This window comes from Chironomus tepperi, unplaced genomic scaffold (genome assembly GCF_022539635.2).
Source record: "Chironomus tepperi strain 1889 unplaced genomic scaffold, CSIRO-AGI_Ctep_v1 contig_196, whole genome shotgun sequence".
In the NCBI taxonomy this organism is placed as follows: domain Eukaryota; kingdom Metazoa; phylum Arthropoda; class Insecta; order Diptera; family Chironomidae; genus Chironomus; species Chironomus tepperi.
The window spans coordinates 403,085-424,034 of record NW_027226318.1 but is presented as its reverse complement, the minus strand read 5'-3'; the positions used below and the strand labels follow the sequence as shown (position 1 = coordinate 424,034).

General features: G+C 29.7%; 1 protein-coding gene across 2 annotated transcripts in view; it reads right to left on the bottom strand.

Annotated features, from left to right (window-relative positions):
* The window catches only part of Wnt5 (Wnt oncogene analog 5), an 83,266-nt gene extending 62,587 nt beyond the window's left edge, over positions 1–20,679 (bottom strand). Inside the window, exons 1-2 of one of the 2 annotated variants that reach the window (XM_070639358.1) lie at positions 20,095–20,679; positions 19,546–19,881 (exon numbers count right to left, since the gene is read on the bottom strand). In XM_070639358.1, coding sequence (XP_070495459.1) covers positions 19,546–19,637 — 92 coding nt within the window. In that variant the 5' untranslated portion in view covers positions 19,638–19,881; positions 20,095–20,679. The other variant, XM_070639357.1, reaches the window with a different exon arrangement.
* Between the last annotated feature and the right edge of the window lie 271 nt (positions 20,680–20,950).

Here is a 20,950-nt window from a genome sequence, read left to right as displayed (position 1 = left end):
CTCAGTTAGTTCTGAACATTACCTTCTGCCGAATCCAGAATTGAAAGCTCCTTGCTCATTAGATCACTAGGCCGACAGCCTAACCATGTTTAAGAAAATTCATCCTAAATTCCAATATTTCTTCCATAAAGCCTCAATTTCCCATCTTTTCTAATTTCCCAGCTTCCATAAACCCAGCCCATTGGCACACCTATTTACAAATCCAAATCCAATATCACTCTTATGACATCGTAGGCGGTAGCTTCATATCAATTAGTTAATTGTGCTTGCTTAAGCAGTTTTTTCAATCTTTACATTTCTCATTGATATCCATCGCTGACTTGATATTTGTCCAAATCCAATTTGTAATCGTTAAAACGACTACATTTGATCCCAATAAGGCTGTAAGTTGCTTGCTATTTACTGCTTTTTTTACGATTGTAAATGAGAAATTATTTACGATTAAAATTGTTCATACATGCCCGCTCCAATCTCCTAGTCTCTCGGTCAATGTAGATGTCGGATTTATTGACATCTCAATTTGATCTCAGACATATAGATTCATTAAGGATTGTAAACGAGATGGCTAATTGCTCTGTGGGAAATGAGCTTTCTATCATCGTCCAGCGGGATTCATAAACATACATAGCTTAGCTTTCTGACTCTCCGGAATGATTAAGTAGTTATGTAAACCTTATTTTATTATCACGTACAAAAAAAGTTTTTCTTCACATTTCAATTTGAGACAATCACTTGTGAGTGAGATGGAGATGTATAGAGTTAATTAATTGCGGTAGGAAGAATTAGTTTTATAGTTTATTGGCATATAAACTTAGATGTGTCATGAAAATATGAGTCATTTGACATGATATTAGCTGGTTAAGGTGGAGTAATGAAGGAAATCTGAGATTTTGTGGGTTATGAGGTGTACCTGGTTGAGTTGTAATGGGGACAGTGTACTATTTTAGAGATGATTCTAAGCTGTTCACTTAATACTGGATTTACTCTACCCATGGGCAAAGCAAATGAAGAGATTTTGACTCAATTACCTCCTCGGCAATAGGTGTCTTCAATTTGCTATGTAAAATTTCTGGCTTTACTCCTGGATCTTCCTTTTCAATGTTCTTCTCTTATCCTTATTATGGTTAAAACTTCGAGACCATTGTGCGAATCCTTGTCATATCGACAGGACTCTATGAATATACTGAATCAATTTAGAAATTGATCTCTGGTGGGAATCGAACTCAAGTCCTCACGAAGTCCTCACAGAAGTATTGTATTGGCAGATTCGCATATTTGTATATGACTAGAAACTCCAGACTCGCGAATGGTTTGGAAGATTAGAGGTTATGGCAGGCAAGTAGAATGAATTATATCCAAAACGACTCAATAGCCAATAAACTGTTCAATTTAGCTAGCAACTCACAATTCCGCGAACAAACCAAACCCAAAAGAATTTAAATCTAGTAAGAGATCACCTCCTGCCTTTCCTACTTACTATATTGTACATACTATTTGTTCTCCTCTAGTCATTTATTACAGTAATCTTTACGACAAAATAATTAAAATTCATTTAAAATGCACGCAGTGAGAGAGAATATAAAGTCACAAATTTCACTTTAAATGATGCACACTGCATTGTTAATTACATGAAAATTGTTATAAATTTTAATTAAACACAGATTTGTGTTCATTAAAAATCCTTTCCTTCTTTTATTTATGTTGGAAGTGAATGAGCAAAAAACTTTTAAAATGCAATTTAATTAATTTGTTGATTTGTTCTTTTTTCGGTTCTCTTTTTGCATAATTTCTCGAATTTCTCTTGTTCTGCAGCACGGCAAAGTAGAATTCTAGTTTCAACTCAAGCCAAGTCATTCATCATTTAATGTGAGTTTATGATGCTGAAAATAATGAAAATTAATTGTGTGAATTTCTGGTGCTGCTGCCTTTTGTGCCTTCTTTTGAATTGAATGGCTCATGAATTTAGCAGCATTTATGGAATGAAATGTTTATGTTACAGATTGATTATCGCTATAAAACCACTATTTTAATATGATACCTAAGCGGTTTTTTATTTCGAGTTCAAAGTACTTTGATGACTAGATACAATCAGTTGAAGACATTCACTTGTGTCTAGAATTTCTATAGTAGTAATTTAACTCTTTATTTCGGTCATTTAGACATTTATTATTGAGAATTTGTACGACTTTATATGGAGAAATTATTTCATTTTTTATTAACTGTTTCTCATTCTTTTTGTGAATGAATGAAGCAGTTAAACAGTCTGCAGTTTATGTCGTCCGTAAAAGTGCCCGTTTTCAGTAGAATGAATTTTTAATATTGAGTAATAAATTAAGTGATGTGGAATTAAATGAGAAACGATTTGATTGCCTGATAAATTGCTTCAGATGCCTTCAGGATGTAGTCAACAAAAGGTTATGATTTTTAAAGGAGGTTAATACCAAGTATCAAGCTAGCAAACAGTAGTCAAACAAGCAGTAGGCTACCAAGACTGCCAAGGATCAGGTCAAACGGATACAGGATCCAGAGATATGAAATGTAAACATTTTAGGATTTTTAACTCGAAAAACTCAAGCAACTTGAAGATTCTTGTCCAAAAAAGGCTGTATTATGACATTTACATTATCTCGCATTATCTCGGCACATGGTGAAGAAATGGTCGAAAATCTGACCAAGGAAAGTGTAAATCTGATCCGACTCCAAGCTAAAGTCAAAGCATTGTCTGTGCAGTCCACCATCCAATGAATCTCCCTTTTGGATGTATGTTGTAGCTATATATACCCGAGAATCCAGCCTCACATTATTGAGTTTCTTAATAACTGAACAACCATCCAAATTTTCATCAACTTCCAACAAAATCCTCTCAAAAACCCTCAAAAATTTCTTGCTCATTTTGTGCAGACTTGACACATTTTAGTCTCATCGTCACTCCACAAAACATCTCCAAACAATGAAAATCATGTCATAAAATGGATTTTTTTTTCCTGATTTTTACACCATCCCATTCCATCCTTTACATCATATCAATTATTCGCAGACATTTACATGACATGCAATGTTGAATTGAGAATCCACATTGTAGTGTTAGCTGAGTACTCTTGACAATTTATAACAGTTTTTTTTTTGAGGGATTTTGTTATCTCCACTCGAATATTTTTCAATCTAAAGCTCCTTTTCACCTTGCTGTGTGCAATAGTTCGTTCCGACAATGAGATGAACATCAATTGTGCAGCAATAATGTGCAAAAAATTGCGCTGAAAGCAGCACAAAAAAAAACGGATAATACATCTTGATAGACGTAAACACAACAAATGCAGACAGCATAAAAGGAATGAGAATTTGCAATTCAGTGTAAATTTTCTGTATTCAATAACTGTATTGCAAACTCTATTGGAAAACAAACAAGTGAAAATGATGAAAAATGAAAAGAAAAAAAGGATAATGAAGGTGCTTGAAATTTACATTTTTGTTGTTGTCTTATAGAAAAAAAGTTTTATTTCTGAATCTTTTACGTCGTTGCAAGTTTTATTTAAATTTATGGTTGAATATGCTGATTGGAATGTAAAGTTGTAGTGTGACTGAAATGATTATGATGGTGAGATACAGGTGAGGATTTTGTATTAAGGTTAGGTTTTAGGATGAGTTGGCTGGGGTTTATCTAGTTCTTCAGGCTTTTTGAGGAAGGATTTCCATAATTTTGGAAAGTTCTCAAGAGTCTTCGTGATCAAAGACACGACAAAATGAAGAGCAAAGCTCAAAGTCGAAACTAAGGGCTAGGATTTGTCCAAACACAATATGATCTTGTTGCTGGTAGATCAGAGTTGGTAGGACTGCTATAGGAAGGCACTTGCTTTGGAGTCCAGACTTCCAAACTAATGCCAACTCTGGCGGAGATGTTCAAAAACTTCTCAGTCCATAAAAAAGCTCCAATGCTAAAAAAGCCTAATTAATAGGTAATGCTAAGGCAGAGACTAGTTGCTGTCTAGTCATAAAGTAGTTTTGTCTACTCAGGATGACTCATCAGTCCAAAACAGAAGCGATGTAGCTAATTTTAAGAGCCACTGTGCCAGTGTCTTCTGAAGTCGTCAGCATTTCTGCTAAGAACCACTTTTGAAGCTTCAAAATTGATTTATTTAAAAAATTTACTAGGATTAGTTAAGAAAAGATCCAAACCTTGAACACAAACTGTCTACCAGCATACTTGATGAGCAGCAAATGGAATGAGAATACTCAAGTGAATTAAACTCAACTTGATTAAACTTGACAGAACAAAAATTTAAAACTCTCATAAATGCACTTGTCATGACTTGAAAATCAGAAAATTGCATTTCCGCTTGTGGATTGCTACAGCGTAGTAGGAATCTTGATGCTGCATCCTTAAAAAATCATGAAAATATCTCCTTGACCTTGCTATGATAAAAAAATACCAAAAATTCTTGTTAAAAAAGGTCGTCAAATACAAATAATAAATGCACACCTCAGCGCCTTGCAAAAATAAAATTTAAATTACGTCTTCATCGTGTCTTCTTTTTTTGATATTTCCTCAGAATGTCTTTGACATTCAAAAATAAAAATGCTTAGAAATTCATGAGAAAAATATTCAACAATCAATTTTTTACGCTTAAACAATTTTTCCTTCTCGATAAATAAAAAATATATTCCCAAAGTAAGTATTATGATCGATATCCATTTGAAAAGAATATTTTATAGGTACATAAATAAGAAGTCATGCCTGAAGAATAAAAAATTTATTTTTCAAATGAAAACTTCTCAGCTCAAGTTCATCTTTTTGATATCCCAGATGGAAATTTCTTTCGCTTTGTTTTGACATTGAGGAATTTTTGTCTTGAGGAATTGGATGTCAAACGAGATAGATAAAAGGTTGGAAATGCTGGAATCTGAACTTGAGTGACATGAGCTTTTGAGAGATTGATTTAGATTTTATTGTACTGGATATGGGGTTGGGGGCTCATATTCAAAGGATTAGAATGTTGTTGCTTCTTAAGATCGACTTCTCATCCGATCAGCATGAAATGTTCACGGCAGTCGGCAGGCAAATGACATTTTTGATGTTAACTGCCATTTTTTCATGTTATTTGCCATAAAATTGTCACTTGGATGGCATCTGGCATAAAATTTGTACCAATTGAGTAATTTAGTCGATATCGAACTCTTTTGCTCCTTATAAGCGAGTCTTGAATAGCCAGAACTTGAAATTGACTAGGATTTTGTATCAAAAAGTCGGATTTAATCAACTTGACTTGATATAGCATTTGAATAGACTTTGCTTACTGTTTATAGCTTAGAAAGCAACTCGATGAATTTAACTGGATCCATTACTGCCTTTTTCATTCTGTGAACCCTTTTAAACCCTCAAATGACTCCGAATATCACCCTTAAAGACCAAAAACCAGCCAAACAACAAAAGCCTAGTAATTCTTATCACTGTTCCTACCCCCAGTCTCAAAAACAAAATTGTTCTTTGCAAATACTTAAGAATCGAGTGTCTCAATCGTGGGAATTTTCTTGTCAAGGAAGTTGTTGATGCTGTTTACAATTTCCCCTGTCCTTTCACTCAATTTCTCTCCTCCTCATCAGTCATATGACTATGCTTGATGTGAAAAACTTTTGGAATTTATTTTGTAAATTTCCCAAGACTTGGCCGAGATTAATGTCAAAAGTACTTTCAAACTGTAATCATTGTATCGTCAACTGACATTATTTTTCAACTGTCTCACATACTTTGTCTTATTTTTTTCATATTATTTACTTTGATTGATAGTTGAGAAAAATATAATAAAAAAATTAAATTTTTAACCGCATTTTATGAGAGAAATAATTGACGCATGAAGCTATTCAATTACTTCCTTCATACATGAGAGTGCATATATATAATATTTGTGAAATAAAAAGAAAAATTATTGCAAAACTATTCATTAAGACATTCTTTTTGATGTTAACCGACCATACAGTTTTAATGGTGTGACCGGGTGATACATCTTGGTCGGTGGGGTGTCGGCATGTTGACATCCGTTGACATGTTAATGACAAATGTTGAGAGAGACAACGGGAGGCTTAAGTAGCGCAATGGTGGCTCTTTGTGTTAGGATTCTGAGGTATACTCAACGGGTTTTAAGAGTTGCTAGATAAATGTCAGGTTAATGTGTTGATTCCAAAATAAATGCAGCCAAGGATGAGGAAGGGTGCTCATGATGCATTGAACAATGCAAGGAGGATTGAGGTCAGACCTACTCCCTTCTTTGGATCAATATGCTGAGCTCTTTCAAGCCCAAAACCCCTTAATGTGCTGCTCGGCACAACGTAAGAAGGTGAAATAATGAGAACAAAATGAGAAACATTGTTGACTGACTTCATGTATGAGTTGCTATGTTGTTTACGGAGATGTAAAAAATTGTTGTTATCGACCAAGATTTTTTGTGTTTTAAAACTGGAATTTTTTTTGACAATTTTTTCCGCTTTGATGTGAGGAACAATTTGCAATTTTCACAGCATTATTGGCGCTAATTTTTCAATCTAAAAACAGCCATTCAATTTGATACGGTATTGATTTTTCTCTACTCTCGGCATGAAATATTGTTACAGGTTTGTGTTGTTTGCAAGAAAAAATAAATATAAAATATTTTACGGAACTAGAAGAATTAAATTTTGTATGTTGACATTGCCAGAGACTTGGAAAGATGAGACTGAATTGAGGAAGGAATGATTTAATAAAGTTTTATTGGATCATCAATTGAATTACTTTTTAAATTTGATTTTGAAGACAAAGAAAAAGTTTTTGAGAAAGTTTTGTTGAGTTCATGGATGAGGAATGTGGATTTATGTTGAGTAAATGGATACTGAGGTAGGATAACTGGATGATTTAATTAAGAATTCTTGGTTTAGAAGCATTCAAACTGAAGGATTTTGTGAATCTAATGTCGGAATGGAAATGAATTTGAGATATTCGTGGAATTGATGCATGTAACTAGAGCAGCATGAAGATTTCAGTTAGTAGAGTTGGATTCCGACGTTTATTGTGTATGACAATGTGTAATTGAGTGCTGTGGCTTCGACGAAGGATCTTAGTTGCCATTTAATGCTTTTTATTTAGTTCCTAGAAAGCATACATCGTTGAAATGGCTGTAAATCCTGCTCAAGGTTAACGTTGCTTTGTTTCTACGCCAAATTTGATGACATCTGGCTTTAGGCCAGAGTCAAGTTGGCTTGAGGCTTGATTTTCAGTCATTTCTACTCGGTGTGCCTTGATTTTTGTTTCATCATGTATAAAGAAGACGGTGACCTAGGATGCAGCCTGATTTTATATACAAAATGCTACCAATTTTCAATTTAATATTAGTATTGGCACTTAAGACTAATGACAATTCAAATCATACAGCTTAATCCAATTTAAGTATGAATAAGTGTAATACATACAGCATCCTATGTCATCTATAAGATAACAATCTCAGATTTCCATAGAATCAATCACAAAAGCATCTTAAGGATGAATTTAAATACGTCATATGAATTTCATCATCCAGAATTATTCGACATACCTCAATACCTCATTTAATTGTTATAGCGACAAATCTCAATATTTTATTCCTTTCAAGTCTCAATCGATACTTATTTTTTCCTCAATCATCAAAAAAATAAAGAGAGTACAATGATAAATTCTCGATAAAAATCTTTACGCATCATCATCTCATTACTCACATATGATTCTTCATATTTCCTCATTTCATCTCATTTTGTATTCTTACTACTTACTTTATTTTTTGTAGGTATATTGATCGCATTCAATAAGTATTGAATGTATATTTCTTTAAGCATATCTCTAATCATATCGTTGATTGATCTTCATTTTTATTCTATTTAAATGCTTCTCGCATTGTTGATTTTCAAAAAGAAATAAAGTAAGTGAGTGAGATGGAAAGAAAGGGAAAAAAGACACAAATAACGAGTGAGTGAAGAATTTTAATCCTCAAAATGTATTTTTTTTTGAAGAATGTTATTCTTTCATTATTCATATATATACGACTGTTCTATTCTAACTTTTAAGTAAGTAACTAAGTAGCTTAATGCGATGTAGATTTGAATAGAAACGGCATTAGAAGAAATCTTTCACTGCCCTCCTCTTGAGAATCTTTATTTTTTCTCATTTCTTTTTTTTTCGCTTCGAATGATTTTGAGGAACAACAAAGGAATAAATATGAAGGAAAAAATAACATTGCTTATATCACACGCATATGAGACTTTATTTAATACTTTATGTCACAAATAATAAAACAAAATTACTTTTTGAGGTGATTGGAATGGTTTTAGGTGGTGAAGGAAGCGCATTTGGTGATGGTTGTCATTTTGTTAGTAATATAAACTTATTTTTGAAAAGTTGAAATTTTAACGGTTTCTCAAAATTTAAATTGTAATGGATTTTTCAAAATTTAACGGTTTTTAATAATTCAAATTTAATTGGTTGAATGAATTTTCAAATTTTGACAGTTACGTAAGAACTCAAACTTTAATGAATTTTGAAATTTCAAACTTTGAAGTTTTCTGAAATTTAAATTTTAATAATATTTGAAAATTCAAAATTTAACGGTTTTAAAAAATTCAAATTTCAACGATTTTTCAAAATTCAAAATTGACAGTTTAAATTTTTTCACATTTCGGAACTTCAAAATCGAGTTCTTATTCAATTATGCACATCAAGATACCCAGCCATCCAACAAGCAACCATTATGTCACACCATACTTCATAAAAACCAGCTCAACACACTTTCAATCAATGGATGCATGAAGAATAAATCCTTGATTTTATTCGATTCAAAGACAGAATTTTCTTTTGTTAAGGTTCAACAAGGTTTTCATTCATATTTTCCTTTTTTTAACAACAAAAAAATACTGTACACATGCACACGAGGAGAGGTAATAAAAGAATTGAGGAGTGATTGAGTAATGAATAATGGGTATGAGAGGGAAATATGTGTGACGTTACAGCTTATGTAACATTCATTTTGGATAATAGAAATGGCATTTATGATCTTTTAAGTCAACATCTTGTCTAAATGAGATTTTTGTGTTGCTTGTTTGAGTTTTATTGGAGGTAATGTGTGGAAAACTTTTTAACATTTGGGTATGAAATGGAAATTTGGTGCTTAATGTCGAACAAATTTGAGATAAGTGACAGATTTGTCCTTTTAAAGACATTTTTACAATTTTATTGAAGCGCAGCTGAAGCTGACGAGCAGGAGCTGTCGTATCTTGAATATTAAATAACTAATGACTAGTTCCTTTCATTAAAATAATTTATTTGCAGACGACAGTCGCGATATTTCAATTTTCATCCATCATCCTCGAAGCTTCATATCTATCTCTTATAATTAATTCAAAAAGTCAATAATTCAGCACAAGAAAAGCTCAGTGAGTCAAATTTAAATTGATTAAAATAAGGGATCACAAAAATTTAAGGTCGAAGCACATTTCAGCGTAAATCGTGGAAAGGGTGTCTTGAAATAGATATAAATGAATAAAAGAGGCTCGTGCACGTGTTGGTTCTGATAATGTCATGGGGATGCTTAATAATGATGTCAAGCATTTAAATTGAGATCTAGCCATTCATCTTTAGTCGACTACAGTCAAGGAAGGCCGGCTTAAACCTCTGATTCGTAATTACAACAATTAATTGGGATTTGAACCACTGTCTTGACAACAAGTCTGTCTTAAAAGCAACAAATGAGAATTTGTTCATGTTGAGATTCGAACCATCGACTGTTACATTCATATTAGCATTATAAGTACCCAAACACGAAGCCACTACACCACCAAGACACTTCAGCTCCCAAAACAGCCACAACTTATAATCAATCCCTATTTACTCCATGCCTCTCGTCTTCCATTGGACCACCTTGTCTCAAAAAATTTTTCATTTTATTGTGTTGTAAATATCATAAAAATTATTGAAAACTTTTGGTTCTTGAGCTTATATTCTTGACTTTTTTTTATAAACATTCTATACTAAAATGTTTGGTGCTTGACATTGAATAATGGTCATATGCCATAACCATACATTTTGTTCACTTTAATTCCAATATTATCCTCTGAAAAATGCATTCAATAAATAATCATCAGTCTATGATAATTTTTTCCCCATCCATATTCCATTCTTTCATGCTCATTCGTCTATTTTTTTTATCATAACCTGTCCCTATGTCATTTAGTTGAATATTTTTTTTTGTGTAGAATTTATTCTTCGAAATGGAACGAAAAAGAGAATGGAAAAGAAAAAGGTGATAAGAATGCATTTTATTGCTCATTTTCTTGAGAATTCATAAATCATGAAATAATTCTATGCTATCTGCTATAGAACGTATAAAAAGAACTTTAAATTCTCGTGTAATTCTTGTCTAAATATGACTTGAGTGTGGTGAAGTTTGGTGCTTGGAATTTTGGGAGATTTGAGTGGATTGGAGGGGAATAAAATGCAGTTTGTCTAGTTAATATCAAAATGTTGGATTTTAAATATATTTTTAAAATTTTTAAAATGTTTTAGAATTCAAAATTTGAAAAAACGTTAAAATTCAAATTTTAAAACATTTTAGAAATTCAAATTCCCAGAATTCGTAAAATTTGAGTTTTTAAAAATCCGTTATAATTTAAATTATAGCTTAAATTTAAATTACCAGAAAGAGGATATTTAAATTTAAAATTTTTAAAAAAACTAAAATTAAAATTCTTAAAAGTCTCTAATTTCAAATAATCTTCAAAATTCAAATTAAATAAACCCGTTAAGATTCAAATTAAAAAAGTTGTTAATATTCAAATCGTAAAAAGCCGTTTAAATTAAATTAAAAAGATTTTAAATCAATTTTAAATTGAATATAAAAAGAATTTCTGCAAATATTTAAAATTCAATATCAATTCACACTTTGCCATCAAGCAATTCCATTCAACATCCCAAAAAAGGAGCATCTGCAACAATGTTGCAAACATACTCAAACACAAGAAATTCCATGACTTAATATTGTCATTGTAAACATCCAAGACTACAATGATTGAATTTTCTTGTGAATTTTTACGATTGCATTTCATTATTATTTCATCATTTCTTTATTTTACTTTAAAATAATAAAAATTTGACAGCATTTTTACCTTTAAAATTTACAGATTATTTGATTGAATATGATTTTAAAAGCCATAATAATGCGCAATAAAATTCCACACAATAAAAAATTTTTCAACTTCCATTTCCAAAAAATTGAAAAGTTATTGAAGCTCAATTTAGATGGAAGGAATGTTTTATTTCAAATGCAATGCTCATGATGATGATTTGCTTTGTGTTTATTACATTCATTCATCTCGGTACGATGGCTGGCATAAACCACACGAGAAATAAGTGAATGATTGAAAAATAAAAACTGAGTGAAATGCGATAAGTCATAAAAAAAGGCAAGAACTATTAATATAAATTCATTGTCGTTTATTTGACGAGCTTGTCTTCTTCTTCTTTGATGTGTACATACTACATATTAGTCATAAACATTTATACTTATTTCACATGCACCTTCTAAAAGCTCAAACCATTAAAAACCTTTAAAATAAGAATTCCGATTTATGTTTGCACAAAAATAAAGACGAGAAGTTTCAGTTTTTTTTTTACTTCCACTTCTTGTTACTTACAAATCTGTGAATTTATGACAGGGCAATATTCATTCATGCACGTCTGCTATTAAGTATCCAAGTCTCATTTTTATATTTTCTTCTGTGTTGTACAGAATGAGCGGCTTTTTGTAAATGTATCAATTGCTTCATTTTTTTCTTTCTTTTCTTTTTTTTTGCTAGGAGAAAAATGAACTGTAATTATGCTTTTTTTTTGGCGAAGGTTCTAATATTACACAAAAGGCTCCATTCAAACAAGTCTCATTAAAATTTAATGAGAGTTTGACGAAAGAAGAAAAAGCTAGTAAACAGGTTGCTGTTATGGTAATGAGCGGTGGATATGAACGCATTTTTAAAGGTTATGTCATTTTGAATATTGGACGAATTTTAAGGAATTTACGATTCTTACTAAATTTAAGAATTTTGAATTCTCAACGAATTTCTTAACGAATTTGAATATTTATTGATTTAAAATTTTTTCAATTTTCAACGGTTTTCAAAAATTTGAATTTTTAACGAGTTTAAGAATTTTGAATTTTTAACAGATTTAGGAATTTTGAATTTTTAACGGATTTGAGAATTTTGAATTTTAAACGTTTTTCAAAAATTTGAATCTGTCTATAAAATTTAAGAATTTTTACCGGATTTCAGAAATTTGAATTTTATTGGTTTTGAAAAGTTTGAATTTTTATCAAATTTGGAAAATTTGAATTTTTAACGAATTTATAAATTTTGAAATTAAATTCAGAATCTTCTACTGTTATGCATTGCTTCAGCCAATCAGTTTGTCTTCCCAAACTTCCTTCACAACCTTCCTGCTCCAAAAACAATCTCAATTTATTGAAGATCATAAAAAATGTAAAGCATGTGTACGTACATGAATTGCTGAATATTTTAATCTATGAAAAATACATTCCTTTATGCATTATTAATCAAGATTCCGTACCAGCTTCTGTATTGGCTGAGAGATAAATTGAAGGCTATTTAGAAGGATGTGAAATATAGTCATGGTAAATATTATCGAAAGGATTAAAGGAGATTAAGAATAATTAAGGAGATGGATGGTTTAATATTCTTTCTATTCGGTTGCTGAAAATGAGGTTCGGAAGCGACATGCTGGCTTGTTACAAGAGATAAATGAGCCTTTTATATAGTCAATCTCAATGGAATTTCTGCTTTCTGATTTTTTTACGTAACTCATCATCCTATTAAGTCCATAATTGGTATTAAGAGCTTGAAACTTTTATAACCTCATCCGGCAAAAGCTTTACATCCAATTCTTATATAGTCAACCTGATTAAAATAATTCAGACATCATTTTAAAATCTTTATTCAAACGAATTTTGCATCAGAAACTTTTCACATTATTCCATTTGCTGCTGCTGTTGTTTGTTGCCATTACTTAATATTACAACAAATTATTCTCATTAACGTCAATGGAGCTGGAGCTACTCTTTCTGTTGCATTTAAATTAAAATGTCAATTTGATGGGGTAGAAGTATTGTGAAAAATGGCAAAAAATCGTGAGAAATTTACCGGATCAAAAATATTCAAATTTTAACGGATTTTTTGAATTTGAAAATACAATTTGAATTTCAAAAAACCGTTATTTTCGAAAATATCATCAAAATATTTCAGCCAAAGAATCTTTAATTACTTCCAATACCTTCGACAGCACAAATTATCCAGATATCATTTAAAACTCAAAATTACGACTTCCTTAGGGTTTTGCATACAATGTTGTCGTCGAGTATTTTTTTGTCTTAATCTCAATAATGTTTGCCGTTAAAATAAATATAATATCCACTTAATGCAAAAATTAATTTTTATTGTCTTTAAAAAAAAAGTCGTCTCTCGATGAGCTCATATAAAGATAAGTATAGACAAGTCTCAGAAATGCTACAAATTGTATTTGCGAAAAAAAAAAAAATTGAATCAAACAGCTTGAGATGTAAAGTTCGAGTAGCGTGTTCATTAAGAGACAAGAAATTGTATATATACGAAAAAAGAAAGATATCGCAAAAGTAATGGAAGAGAATGAAATATATATATAAATAAAAAGAAGAAAGAATTTTTTTTTTTATCGATATACGTCGATTATATTTATGAAGAAGAAATGGAATGAGATGAAGGAAGCAGAGAGAATAAAAACAGTTGTGGTCTACTAGGTTGATGATTTAAACGCATTCGGAATTTAAAGGAATGTTTACAAAATTTTTGAAGCTGGTTTTTTGCCTTTAAATGGATGATTAGTAACTTATGAGGAAGAAATTCGCATCAGAGATGTATTCAGTGACTTTCAGGCTGACTTTTTGTTCTTTAATTCCATTTATGAGACAAATGTTTGCATCAAAAGTGCATTCAGTAATTTTTGAGACAGAAATTTTGAGTCGAAAATGCATTCAGTAATTTTTGAGGCAGAAATCGAAATTCGCATCCAAAGTGCATTCAGTAAATATTGAAGCAAAATTTTTGCATCAAAAGTGCATTCAGTAACTTTGCTTGAAAAATTTCTCATCAAAAGTGGAGTAAGTAACTTTTGAGTCAAAATTTACGCATCCAAAGATCATTCAGTGTCTTGAGACAGAAATTTTGCATCCAAAGTGCATTCAGTAACTTGTGAAGTAAAAATTTTGGATCAAAAGTGCGTTCAGTAACTGTTGAAGCAGAAATTTTGCATCCTAGATAGAATTTTCGCTTCATAAGTGTATTCAGTAACTTCTTCTTCAGAATCTCACGCCAATTTATCAAAATTTCCATAAAAAGTCCAAACTGTCTAAAATTTATTACCAAGAAATCGCTCACGTTAAAATTAGAAGAACTGAAGAAGATTTTTGTTCTGCAAAAAAAACAAGAAACTCTCGAAAATAATAAAAAGTCAAAAGTTCAAGAAGAATCATAAGCATTACGCATAAAGCAGTGCCAATCAGGCATTAAAATTCTCATTAAATGCTGATTACGACATTGTTGCTACTCATTGTCTTCTACTTTTTATCTTGCAAATATTTTTCTTCTGTCTTATTATAGTCGATAGTCATGAAATCTCTTTTATACCTTCTCATGCATGCTATTTAATTGAAAAAAAAAAAGTTAATCATAATTAATTCTTTTCATTAAACAATATTGGAGGTGGAGATGCCCCAAACAAAAGGAAAAAAGTTTTCGTGAACAAACAATGAAACAATTTTTTGAAGGAGAACAAGACGGTCATGAAACAGACCCAGGTGGGTTAAATGAAATGAGAAATCTGTAATTGATTGCTGGCTGTTAAGCTACATCTGGAAGGGATTTTCATGTGAAGGATATATTGAATGCAGGAATGAAATGTTGTCACGAATTTTTACAATTTTTATATGTTTCAAGGCAGTCAGTTGTGCTGCGTAGGCAATATTCGTCCTTTTCATCAATTACTAATTATCTCATTGTTTCAGTTACTTCATTAAATAGACAGAAAATATGATGATGGTGGGCGAGAAATGAAATTGAAATTACTTGTTTTGTTGATATTCACAATTTTTTTATTCTATTTTAGAACTTGATTGCTTTTTGTTAAAGGCACAAGGCAGATATTTGCATTTGAATAATGTCTTTTTTATGGATCAACATTTTAATTAGAAGCAAATTGATATTTTGTTGTGTATACAAAAGTGTTTAATTATGAAAATATTCTCGATTTGGTGTTTGATAAAATTGTATAAATTTGGATTCATTTTAAATTATTATTTCAATTTTAAATTTTCAAATTTGATTGATTGAAAGCTTTGAATTTTCAAAAATTTTAGTTATCTTAAAAGTTATGATTTTTATAAAATTCTGATTTTAACAATTTTAAAAATTTCAATTTTAAAGTTTTTTAAAATTTCAATTTTAAAGTTTTCTAAATTTTGAAATTTAAATATTCTAAATTTTGAAAGTTTCTAAAATTTTAATTTTAATTTTCTTTAAATTTTAATTTTTCTTAAATTTAAAAATTCGATTTAATTTTATCCATAAAACTTTGTAAAACTTTTTTTTAAATTTTTAAAATATTGAAAATTCAATTTCTATCAATTTAAAAACTTTTTAAAAATTCATATTTAATTCAATTTTTATTCAAGTTTGCAATAAATTAAAATAAAATTTCAATTTTAAAAATTACAAAACTATTAAATTCTCAAGTTAAAAATTCCAATCTCTAGTTTTCCACACTTTGTATCCCAAAACACAAATCACATATGATATACACTTTAGATATTTTATTTTATCAGCAATATACATCAACATTGCATGAATTTTCATGTTATTAATGTCCGATATTTCATAAAAGCTTGTAAATATTTCTCAGTAAAAAACAATCTAGTCCGCTAAGTACGTGATATTAGTCATGCACTCGAGATACTCAAATAATATTCAGTTTATATCAATTCACCCTTTGATGAGGATTAAGTCAAAAATAAAATTCCAATGAAACAAACATTTGGACTTTTCGGAAGTAAATTATTTACATTAGTCGCTGCAATTTTTTAATTCGTCTTAATTCTGAGTAATTTAAATTTCGATTCTGTAAATTTATTCATGAGTGAATTGAAAATTTCAATTCTTGTTAATGTTTTTGCCAGAAATTTATTTGTGAAAAAATGTTCAAAAAGTTGATTCTTGGTAAATTTAATTATTTTTAGATTTAATTGGAAGTAATTATTTTGCAATTGTTTAGATTTAAATGTTTTTCTTGTTGAATTCGAGAGTTAAGCTGCAGTTATGGCATTGCAAATAAATTGAGAATGTTTTTAAAAAAATTAAAATAAATTCAAAATTTTTTTAAAAAATTTGAGAATAGTTTTAAAGATTTTAAAGAATTTTAAAAAAATCAAAATATTTTTGAAAAATTTTTAAAAATTTGAAAAACATTTAAATGTATATTTAACATACATCTTTTTAGAAATCTTATGAAAAATTTATGAAAGTATTTTTAAAAATTTTTAAAACCTTAAAATATCTTAAAAGAATTAAAATATTTCTTGCAAGTAATTTTAAAATTTCTAATTTCATCCTTCATAAATTTGTTTAAAATAAACATTTCCCTTAATTTCCCACTTTTACTTTTCCCAACATTCACAAAAAAAATCTTCAATCCAAGTGCCGTTGACTAGACTACACTTGACTCCATAATCTTCTTTACTTTAACAATTTGTTTCAAGTATTGTATCATGAGAATGTTTTTTTAAACGCAGAAAATCTCATAATTATGACAAAAAAAGAAATCTCAAAAGCGGATATTAAAGAAATTTCAGAGAAATTCTCATCTTTTTAAAGCTTGCAACATAATTAAAATTTCTTTGATTATACGGAAGTAAATTAATTATCGTTTAATAATTCATGGAATAATTAATTAACAATTAATAAGATTCATTATCAAGCTTATAGATATAGAATCAGCACAAAAAATAACTCATCTTACGTCATATTTACGTATGCATGAGGATGCTTAATAATTCATGTAGTCACCACAATATTTCAGCAAATTAGATACACCTGTCGTCTTAATGAAAATAGTTGAAGGGATTATACCTTTAATATCAAGAGATTGCATGCACAACAAGAATAATTCAACCTCAATCTGATTTTATGGAAAAAGTTTCTTTTTTTGAGAATTTTTTGGTTCTTTTTGTAAGAAGAATGAGTTTTTGCTGGTTTTAGGTATCATAAAAATTGTTACAAAAAAGTTTTAATTGTTCACTTTGTGAATTCTTTTTTGTTTTTATTAGATGATGTTGTGAGATAATATGTTGGGGTAGCTAGGATGGATAGAAGAATCAATGGTTTAGAATATATACGCTTTAGGCTATGATACGCTAGATATTATAGATAGGGTACATTTTAAGGCAGGATTCGTATAAAGCGTTCCTAAAAATGTTTGATGTGCCGCGACACACAGGTTGACCATCACTGTCTAAGGTTTATTCGAAAAACTAGCCTTATAAACCTATCGTGTCGCTATAGAAACTACAAATTTTCAGAAAGAACTAAGAATGTTCTGATAGCTCATTGACGACCCTCGATAGGGATCAAATACTAAATTTACAACAGTCTCCTATTTGTCGAAGCTTAAAGTATTATTGACGAAATTCCACTCAAATAAAAATCGTTAAAAGTCTAACAAAAAATTGAATAAATTTTCATAAAATATAAAAAATCAAGCAAATGCGGAAATTCTCAAAATTCCATAATTTCAATATAACCCCATGATGCAAGCACACATGAATGAGTTCAAAAAATTTAAATCCCCAACAATTTCATCACTGAATACAGATGAGTACCACAAGTGCATCTCAAATAAAAACAAAAAAGTCTATGAACTATAAGCAAATAATAAATTTTTTGTAGGTGGAAGTAAAATGAGATAAAAAAAATTGTATCTTGCGTGTTTGTTTCATATTTTATCCTCGTGCATGATGAAACTTATTAGTCGAAAAAGAATAAAAATTCATGAATGAGAAATATAACAGCACCAAAAACTCACCACATGAGAGAAAAAATGCCGAAAAGATTTTTTTTTTTAATTTCATTCATTAATTAATTTCCATCAAAAATTCATTTGCATTAACAGCTCCAAAGGCAATTAATATGGTAAAAAAAATAAAATTTAGCTAGTCTAACTCGATCGTTTGTCTGATACATTTTTTGCTGTTTCGATTATGGCTGTGGCGTTCATAATTTGATTATTTATTCAAACAACAAACAATTTTTTTTTTCATTTTTTTAAATTGAAACTTCTCAACTTTAGTTCTGTGAATTTTGTACAGCGATCAAAGCATTTCAGCACACGACGTAATGTGAGTTACAGAGCGAAATAATAAGAAGGCAAAGTGTGAACATAAAAATGATTCAATTTAAATTAATGTTCTTCTCCTTTATAGTTCTTTCTGTTCAATATATTGTAATTTAAATTATCAATCATTAGCCTCAATCAAACGATATGTTTTTCCTCGCTGCCTGCTGTATGGACGACTAAATGAATTTATGCATGCAATGGATGAATGGAATTAAGTAAGGGGTGAATTGTTTTAGAGGTTCGAGTTGAATTTTGAGATCTTTATCGAATTCTATTGAGTAATTTATGAATTGTGACTATATAGTTAATGGAGGACTGGAATATGAAGGGTGTTGGTGTTAATTTGATTGATTTTTTTTGTGAAGTAGCTTATTGTGGAAATTGTCGGATGTTGAAAAGCTGATTTTTTATGTGAAATTTAGGTGCGGTTCAATTGATTTTATAGAAAATTAGTTGAAATTGTTCTAGTTTAAATTATAGTGCTAATCATAAATTGTTATTACAGAAAATTTATTGAAATTTTATCAAAATCATAACTTATAATCTTGAGGTTAAATTGAGTGGACAAAAAATCATTAGAACTAGTCATTAACTAGATAGAGAAGCATGAAAGTTGAAGTCAGACATTTTAAAAAATAATTTTGATAAAAATTCGTAAATTTTATTTGAAAATTTTGAAATTTTGTTCAAATTTTGTCTGGTTTTTGAGTACATGACTTCCAATAAAATGAAATTTCAAGAGCCAGAAAATATCATTCATTAAATCATTAATACTTTCGAGTAAAGTAAAATAAAAATTTGAATTTATTTAAATTCATAAAAATCATCCATATAATTCAAGTCAATTCACCCATTAGAATAATAAGAACCCCTATTCAACCTATCAACCCAACAAAAATTCTTTCTAACGAACAATACAGCTCGTCAGTTCTTTCATCCAAAAAAATAAAATAAAAAAAACTGCTTCAATTAAACAATTGATGCGTGATGATGGACAACATATGACAATTTAGTGTCTACTATAAATAATTTCATTTCAATTTATATAATTTTGGCTAAGTTGCATTTCTACTCACATCCATGTTGGCACTCCTTGTAATCCATTTCCGCTCTCAATGAACCAGACGATGGAGCAAAGTGTAATCCAAAATAATTTATTGCGCGACATTTTTCTTATAATTCGCTTTTTTTTCTTCCCTTGTTTTGATTTGAATTTGTCGATTTTTTTTGATTATTTTATTTTGAACTGCACACACATATACGATAGATATCTATGCTGCTGTTTATGCCCTTTTAAATTTCCATTTTTCACTTCTTTTTCCTTCTTCAACCTGATCTCGAGAAAAACTTTCACAATCAATTTTTATTTCCTTTTTTTATATTTTGAATTATTATATTTTATTCACCAAATGCTATCGTGAGAATAAAGATTATAAGTAAATAAATAACATACACTGCACTACTGCTTGTAGATATAGCAACTGCCAACTATTATTATTATTATTGCGAAGGAAGCCTTTACAGTAAAAATTGCATTGTTAATTATGCAAGAAATTCCACACAAAAAAAAAAAGCACAAAAAATATATAAAAATAATCACTGATTATATCTTCATTCAACTTTACAGAGTGACTTTATCAATTTCTTTCTCTTGATATTCAAATTTTCTCACACAAAATGGAATTTAACATTTTTTTTTGTTGCTTAAATATACACAACATAATTCACTGATGCATGGAGTAACAAAAAAAAATTTAAATTAATTGCGATAATGTTAAATTAGCAATTCTGCGGTATGCTTAAAAATATTTATTTTTTCTCCTCTTTCTTGCCTTCCTTCTCGGTTTACTACTTCTTCAAAAAAAAACAAAAAAAAAAAACGATTCACGAATTCGATGTTTTTATTTTTATTTCTCCTGCCTTAAAATGAAAATTTATTTCTGTGTTAACCTTAATGCATATCGAATTTTTAATCAAAGCATAATTTTATATTTTTCTTAAATATTTATGCACAAAATTTGAATTTGTTAAGTTTTCACACTTTATGGTCAATCCAATTTAAATTTTTTTTCATTTCATTCCTTGTTATCGAGGAATTAAAAATTCACTTTTTGCATTCAACACAATCCACAACACAAATAAAATTATTATTTCAATATCAAAGTATCAAACTGCAGAAAAATGAAACGACGATCCGTTCGCGATGAAATCTGAATAACATGTGAGAGAGAGTCAAACAGCATACTCCGAAGGTTCTGTTGAAGAAAAAAATATTAATAATAAAAAAAACAGTAAAACGGGCTCAGTATAAATGGATATGGGATATATAGACGAAAGTGTATGGAAAGAAGAAAGATTCGTAACAAGTCATAGTATCAAGTGAGGCGAAATCGTGAGAGTATTCGGAGCAATTTCAAGAGACTCTCTTTTGACTCTTACTCTCTCATTTCTCACGAACATCACATCGGTTCGGCTTCTCGT